Below are 7842 nucleotides of genomic sequence, written 5' to 3' on the forward strand. Positions count from 1 at the left end.
CCTGGAGAATACTGCCTGCGTCCTCCTGAGTCGGCCCTCATTCACTCACTGCCAATTGCCACCCGCCTTTTGACAGTTGTGCATCTACGGAAGAGTTGAGACCACGAGTGCCAGCTTACTAGCAAACCTTGTGCCAGATAAATTGGCAGCTGGGCCGCACCCACCGTTTCACAAGCTTTCAAGGTCAAATACGTGGATGCCCAGCCAGTGCGGAGGCCCTCCTGGAGGCTGGCCAATGACCTTGATGCAGTCAGGCCGGCCCAGGGTCTTTTGGTGGTCCCTTTTGAAAAACAAAAACAAAAGCCCCAAACAGAGGTTTTTCTTACCTAGCACAAATGATAAATTCGAGATATGTACTGAGGATTAAATTCATGTTCAAAGCTCAAGCTCTAATTTTCAGGCGTGTGGCCAGACCGCTCTATAAGCTCTTCAAAGTGGTCAGTAGTGATCTGGAATTATTTTGGTCTAGTCTTTTAAAACCTTGAGAGGAACGACCTTCACAACGTATAAGAATGAACACATCTATCTTAAAAATCGTGTGCCGTTTTAACAGCCTGTGTGCAGAGCACTTTGGAAGATGACCAGGGACCATTTTTCTCTTTTCTATTACCTGGATGAAAGTTGGCTATTTTTTTGTCCTCTTAAATCCATTTAGAAAGCGAGCGCGTGGCATACGGTTCTCCATAAAAAACATTCCTAAGTATTTATGTGTAAAATGCTGAGGTCCTTGGGCTCAAGGTTCCTCTTACTGAAAAGCCAGAGCCGCTGTTGGCCGGCTGGGGGACAGCCCCTGGAGGCAGGCAGGCCCGCAGACAGCAAGCACTGCCACACACAGGACAGGCTGGCCTGCCTACGGGCTTATTTCCCAATAGAAATGGGCGGTAAGGAATGCAGAGCAGCTTCATCAGACCAGATTCGATTACCTACAAATATACAGAAAGTACATCTCCCAGAAAAGACGCCTTATAGAATTTTTCTCATGCCTCAGCCGAACTTCACCATGAATGACATTTTCAGCTCCTGTGATTCTTCTAGGAGCCAAACCGGTCACGTGAACCCAACTTGGCATCCTGCAGGTTACAAATCCGGTCCACACATCGTGCTGCACGTGTGTTTGTCAAAAACCTGTTGGAGGTGAGCATGCGGCTGGACAAAAATACTCTTTCCCCCTCTCCTGTCAATCTTTCTGGTGACAGAGGCTTTCCTGTACCCGGGCAGAAGAATCCCAGAATGGTGGATGGACACCCTGGTAATTTACCGAGTTGGTGTTATAAAATATAAAATATTAACACAGAACACTGGCTATGGGTTAAAATAAAACCTGCTCTTCTATTAAAAACTGTAAGAGATTTTAAATAGTTATTTTACGAATTAATTATATTTAATATTTTAAATGACATTTGAGACATTACAAAATTATTTAGTTACAAGCATGTAATTAAAGCTATGATTTATTATTACAAAATGTTTTTACAGTGCTTTCTTGGCGACAGAAAAGTGTTTACCCTCATGAAAGTATGTCGAGTACCATTTTTTGGAAACCATGTCAAGCACAGTGATAGTATTAGGGTCCAGTTTGTCCCATAGAACACCTAAATATTTATCTAAACTCTAATTTCTATTTAAAAACAAATGCCTACCAATTCTATTTTCACTTAAGAAAACCGGATGCTAAAGAGGGAAGCAAACTTTTGAAGTAGACGAAACTCATTTTTAATCATTAGAATTTCGAGTCCATCTAAATTCTTTAAAATTTTGTTTCCATCTATTCTTTAAAAACAGTAACTACCACTCCCCCCATTTTGTTCTGCACCATTAAATTGTACTGTGGCAATGAAGCATTCCCAAGCAACCTCTTTAAATCAGTGCTCCCACTGTTGACCACAGTAATGGAAAGGGCAAACACTGTAGAGAGGGCGGCTTGCCCCAGCCTGTAGTCAGTAGTAGCTGGTGGTCCATCCAGCGTGTACTTCTCATGCAAAATTACACCTAAGTTTTTGAAATAAGGCTCTTTGCTAATACAAGCCACCCCTAAGAACTTCTAGTTCGTTTCACGTGTGAGAGGCTGAAATGCTTTTACGGGCTACGTACCACAATGAATACGGCCACCAGCCTCGCAGGGGCGCTGCAAATTACTCATAACTGAAAGGCTCTATTTTAAACTCAATGACAGTATCTAACTGCACACCGTTTACATATCAGAATCTGAGCCTTTGAAATAGGGCTTTGAAGCCTTTGAAATATCACGGTTTTCAGAACATCTTACGGATCAAAAGAACATCTATCCCATTTTAAAGTTTTCACTTAAAAAAGCACAACAGAGTTTGAAGCGTTAGATAACCCTGTCCACTGTTACAGACTAAAACTCCCCAAGTGAATAAAAGAACCAAGAATCTCTATGTTCACCTTTCATTCAGGGAAAACGGCAAAGAGACCCTTAAGGAGATCAAGCAAACCTTCTCAGCATCCTCTTTAGAACCTGGCGTTTCTCTCCTTTCCTCCAAGAAAGAGAAAGAAATGCTGATGTCCTTTGTTTAGAACAGGAGACAGCCTACACCCACAAGCCCTAGCGGCCCGGGGCCTCACTGGAACTAATTTTAGTGAAAATCAGTATAGGCACAGAATCATGCCTTTGTTTTCAAGCTTTAGGAGAGGAGAGCTCTGTTGGAGGCATCTGGAGTTTCACTGACATCCAGAGCAGTTTCAAATGGTTGCGTTTAAGATAGGAATCTGTATCTCGGGAAATGCTGGTGACTGTGCCTTGACAGCAAAGCACCTGTCTGTGCCTCCTCCTTTTCACCCTCTCTTTTATCCACTGGCTGGGTAATGCGTTAAACTGGTTTTTTGGACTTTCCAGAACAATATCTAATTAGCAAATAACACAATTCGGTGACATTTAGCAGGATGCAAATTCCAGACACCGCGATCATGAAAACCGTAAAGACGGTCTTCTCCGTGGGCCTGGAAACAAAGCAGTCCACTGTATTGGGACAAGGCCACGCGTTGCACTTCACCAAGCGCTGCATGGAGAACCCGTCGTACATGATGTAGAAGACGTACATGAAGACTGCTTCAAAGATGACGCGGAAGAAGATGCTGCTGGTGTAGGTCCACCACAGTGACCCTTCGATACGGACCTTCTGGCTTTTGATCTCTTCAATGTCCTTAAATTCATTCTTTATCTCCCCCTTAATGAACTTCCTTTTCTTCTCGTGTCTCCGGTATGCGACATGCATGGCCACCAGGAGAGCCGGCGTGGACACGAAGATCAGCTGGAGAGCCCAGAGTCGGATGTGAGAGATAGGGAAATAGTGATCGTAGCACACATTTTTGCACCCAGGCTGTAGAGTGTTGCAGACGAAATCGGCTTGCTCATCTCCCCACACTTCCTTCGCGGCTACGACAAGGATCATAATGCGGAAAATGAAGAGGACGGTGAGCCAGATTTTCCCAATACTGGTGGAGTGTTTGTTGACGCCCCCCAGAATGGTCTGCAGCGTGCTCCAATCCATCTCCTCCGGGCCGTGTGCGCTGGAAAAGGCAAAGCGAACACAAACACAGGCGTGACTCGTCAGGACGGAACTGGGGAGACTTCTCCGGGTCCCCGGTAAGTGAGCACTCTTAAACCGCCTCGCGAGCAAATACCAACTCTTACGCAACCTCACCCAAAACGATGACAACAAAACCAGCCCAGCTCGCTGTAGGATTAGACGCATAGTTCCCAAACCACCTGGAACGTGTTCGTATGTGTTGTCTAATAAAGACTAGCGTGTTCCCGGGAAGAATTCACCCCGTGCTTGGCACATAACAGAGATGCGGGGGGTGGAGGAGGAGCGCCACAGCAAAAGTACTTGCTAACTTAAAGGCACTAATTAGTGCTGACCGAACTCTGCACTCTGCGGACTGCGCGGGTCACTCAGCCCTTGAACGGGGACCCGCCTGTTACTTCTGCCCGCTAGCCTCAGGTTTTGGACGGTACCACCGGGACCGAGGCTGGCTGAGGCCGGCCTTGCCTTAAAGGCCAACAGACCAACTCCCTGCAGAGCTACCTTCCTTGAAAACATTTCGGTTCACTTTCATGGATTTGGGATGTAACAGTGAAATGACTGTTACCGATGGTAAAGTTTACATCTGAGGCACTCCCAGGTTAAAATTTCACAGAAGGCTTCACTTCCTTTTTCTATATGAAAAGGAACAGGTCAGAATTAGTCTCCCCATGGAGGAAAGCCACCATGCATGGATTTTTGCACATACTTTCTGTGTCTGGATGGGTGGTCCTCACTGCCTCGGTGGGGTGGGACTGATTTGCTCGGTTTAGTACTGAGGGATACAGCTGTTTGGTGACGGCTGTAATTGTGCATTTTTCATTGTGGGTCATGGTTTTAATTTGCAGGCGTTTCTAAAGGTGCACATTAAGAAAAAGGACAGCAAATTTAACTCCGTGATTCCCCGGTCACCGGCCCTACAAGATGAGTCACTGTATTGAAGTTCAGAACCAAAGCCTGCTACTCATGGAAAAGGGATTTGGAGAAGCCTGTGATCAATCTGCCATGAGACAGTGGCCTTCTCTTCATCCCAGGATATGAGCTGCCTTCATTTATTCGTAGTTACAGCCCAACTGTCTCAATCAACCCCTCTTGTAAACAAGATTCCACCTCTCCACAATTCTGGTGAGTGATCGGTTTTCCACCCCTTCTAAGCTGGTAGTGAATCCTCCTTCTTCTCTTACTTAAAAGCATAATGCTCTCCCCACTTGGAACAAGTTGGGTCCCGTTTCCTGATGGACTTCCTAAGCAAGCTGGGAACGAATGCCTTTCGTCACTGCGCCCCATCTTGGGCACTGCCGTGGGGCACTAAGATCTGGCCGGAGCCATCCGACGCCATCCTGGTCAGAGGAGGCAGGAGAGACACGGAGAAGAGTCACAGACACAAAAATTACGGAAGATTGAAATATGCTTGAGACACATTCAGACCTACTCAGCTTGACAAAGAGACACATCGACTGGAAGAAACTGTGGTTTAGTCTGGGTTCAGCCCCGACCCTTTAGATACAGACTGTCTGGGAGGTCCTCAGGTGAACCAAAATTCATCTTTGAACCAAACAGTATCATGAAATTAGACAGTCCGGCTCTTCATCAGCACCGAGTGGAGAGCAGAACACTCACCGAAATAAACTGTCCCTGGTTTAAGTCAATACGTCCGACTAAAAATCGAGGGTGGTCCTTACGCCTTGGCCTCTTCTGCGCTACCAAGGATCACATGCTCTTTTGTAAACCAGTCCAATCACCATCAGCTGAGAAAGATACTGTCGTTTTGTAAAGCTCTCGATCCTTTAAAGGATCTGCTTTAAAGATCCTCTTAGGAAAAGGAGCAAATCACAACGCGCTCCGCAGGAGACACAGGGGTGATAGGTCAAGATGGACTGGCCAAGCAGGATGGAATTGTCCTCGGCATTCAGATCACCCAGGGAGCTGCCTTCCTGCCTTCCCTGACCTGGCAGATGGGTCATGGGCAGGCTCCTACCTGGCCCACACCACCCTGTCATTGTCTGGAGCTGGGCCAGAAGTGGGGTGAGAAGCTGCTTCAGGTCTCTGGGGAAGGCCCCGGGTGAATCACCAGGTCCCAGAAAAGGCAAAAGGAGCTCTTGACCCCTTTCCCTTCTTCTCAGTCCTCACTTTTTGGGTGGTCGACCTCTCCACAGAGGGCCCCACCCCCTCACAGGTGTCTGTAACTGTGACTGACTTAGCACACTAGATTTGAAAGCGACTGAAAGGACTAATGGGGACGTGGCCGTCGCCACCCATCTCAAGACACAGTCCCAAGTAAGTGGTCGTGGTCCTACGTGTCCGCCTGTCGGAAAGCTTGGAGGACACACGCCTTTTGGGCTGATTTCCTCCCGCCAGGGAGGGGGCACCGAAGGGCTAACGCGGCCCGTCCTACAGAACACGCTTCTCAGCTGCAGGCTACCTCGTCTGTAAAAAGTGTCCTGAGAGCGTTCTTTGCAGCAGGAAAACGCCACCTGGGGACAAACGCTCTTGACTGTTGGGCAAAAAGGCAAGCAACCAAACTAACCTCAGGTTCAGGCTGCGTCTAGGTCTCCGGGCTCGCGGGGGCAGGGAGTGCTAGTTAATCCGGCCGGACCTCGACCTGAGTGACTTCCCTCCCCAGGGCAGCGCGAGGAGGTGAAGGTCAGTTTCCTGCTGCGAAGGCTTCCTGCTTTGCCCACGACTTTCTGCAACTTTCTGAACTAATCCTTCGGCCAGCGGAACAGGTCGGGTGGCCGCAGTTACGGCGACCGGGCAGCAGAGCGACAATCTCCCCCAGGAGTGTCTCGACACTCGTCACGCTGAGCCGGAACGGTCCCCTCCCCCGCCCCGCGCGCCCAGCCCGGTCACGGCCCCGGCTTCGGTTACCACGTCCCCTTCTCCGGCGCTGCTGCAAATCCGGCCCGAGCAGCCCGATTCGAATTTCAGAGCTCGGCCTGAGCCGCTCCCTTTCCAGACGTCCGCGCTCGCCCCTCGCCTCCCCGCCCCAGGTCCGCTGCCGCGACCGCCCGGGACAGGGACGGCGCAGGGGCCTCAGCGCGCGTGTCCAGCTCGCGGGATCCGGGTTGCCCGGACGCGGCCGGGTCCCCCGGTCCCGGCCGTCCTTCCTGGCGCGGGGTCTCCCGGCCCTAGGCCGTCCCGGGGTCCCTCCCGGCGCCGGGTCCCCCAGTCCCGGCCGTCCTTCCTGGCGCGGGGTCCCCGGCCCTAGGCCGTCCCGGGGTCCCACCTGGCGCGGGGTCCCCCGGCCCTAGGCCGTCCTTCCTGGCGCGGGGTCTCTCCCGGCGCCGGGTCCCCCAGCCCTAGGCCGTCCCGGGGTCCCTCCCGGCGCCGGGCCCCCCAGCCCTAGCTGTCCCCGGGGCGCCGAGAGTCGGGCGCACTTGCGGCGCGGCCTCACCTGTGCGGGAGGGAGCGCTCGGCGGGGCCGGGGGCGGGCGGCGAGGGGGTCCCGGGTGGCGGCGGGGCGCTCTGGCGGGGTCTGGGCCGGTCCTGGCCGGGGCCGCCTCCGCGCTCGCTGCGGGCTGGGGCGCCGCCGACTGGCTGGGAGTCCCGGAGTGCGGAGCGCGCCGGGCGCTACGGGTCCTCGACACCTGCCTGCTCCGGCGACGCCTTTTAACCGCACCCGACACTCCGCCTCTTCCCCCAAAGCCATTTAGAAAGTTACGGAGGGGGCGGCACCTCGCTGCCCGGCCTCCCTCCCCTGCTGCGGGCGGGGCGCGCGGGGCCTCCCCGGTAGCCGGGGCTTTCCGGGACCCCGACGCCCCCCATCGCCCCTCGAGGTCCCGGGGAGCCCGGGCCGCACAGTGCCCCAAGCACCCCTGAGCGCCTGGATTTCCCCGAGTCCGCGTGCGCGCCACTCCCCGCGCCCCCCCAGCCCCTCCGCCCATGGTCCGAGGGGGCTGGACCTGGCGACCAGAGGAGGATGCAAAGCCCCAAGCCTCGGCTCCCTGCATTTCGGGGATGGGTGGGGTTAAAGGACAGTCGTTGTTGCTGTTATTGTTATTCTGCTTTAGTCCAAAGAGTACGATTGCATTTAAAGCTCTGCTTTACTCGTTTTTTAATTATTGGGAAAACAGGAGTTCCCGACGATTTGAAGATTGAAGCTCAGGCTGTGGAGGTTCCAGTTCCGCTGCGGGGCGGCGACACAGGGTCGGTTCCCCCCTTGGATTTTGGGTTCGGAGTGGCAGGCGGGTGGGCCACCAGGGCTGGCCAAGTCCCTGCTTCTTTCGCCCCCCCCCCCCGGAATCTCACAGGCAAACTCAGCCAGCGCCTGCCTGGATTCCCTTTTTTTTTTTTTTTT

The 7842-nt window shown here is 52.4% G+C and overlaps 1 protein-coding gene across 3 annotated transcripts in view; it reads right to left on the reverse strand.

The window, feature by feature from the left end:
• Positions 1 to 1359: 1359 nt before the first annotated feature.
• Positions 1360 to 7842, reverse strand: part of GJB2 (gap junction protein beta 2) — a 34229-nt gene continuing 27746 nt past the window's right edge. The window contains exons 1-2 of one of the 3 annotated variants that reach the window (XM_040447975.1): positions 6940 to 6981; positions 1360 to 3531 (exon numbers count right to left, since the gene is read on the reverse strand). In XM_040447975.1, coding sequence (XP_040303909.1) covers positions 2832 to 3512 — 681 coding nt within the window. In that variant the 5' untranslated portion in view covers positions 3513 to 3531; positions 6940 to 6981 and the 3' untranslated portion in view covers positions 1360 to 2831. Of the gene's footprint in view, positions 3532 to 6072; positions 6341 to 6939; positions 6982 to 7842 lie in introns of those variants that run through there. The other 2 variants (XM_040447977.1, XM_040447976.1) reach the window with 2 other exon arrangements.

The sequence above is a fragment of the Herpailurus yagouaroundi genome, unplaced genomic scaffold (genome assembly GCF_014898765.1).
Source record: "Herpailurus yagouaroundi ecotype Mexico unplaced genomic scaffold, PumYag 197, whole genome shotgun sequence".
Classification (NCBI taxonomy): Eukaryota; Metazoa; Chordata; class Mammalia; order Carnivora; family Felidae; genus Herpailurus; species Herpailurus yagouaroundi.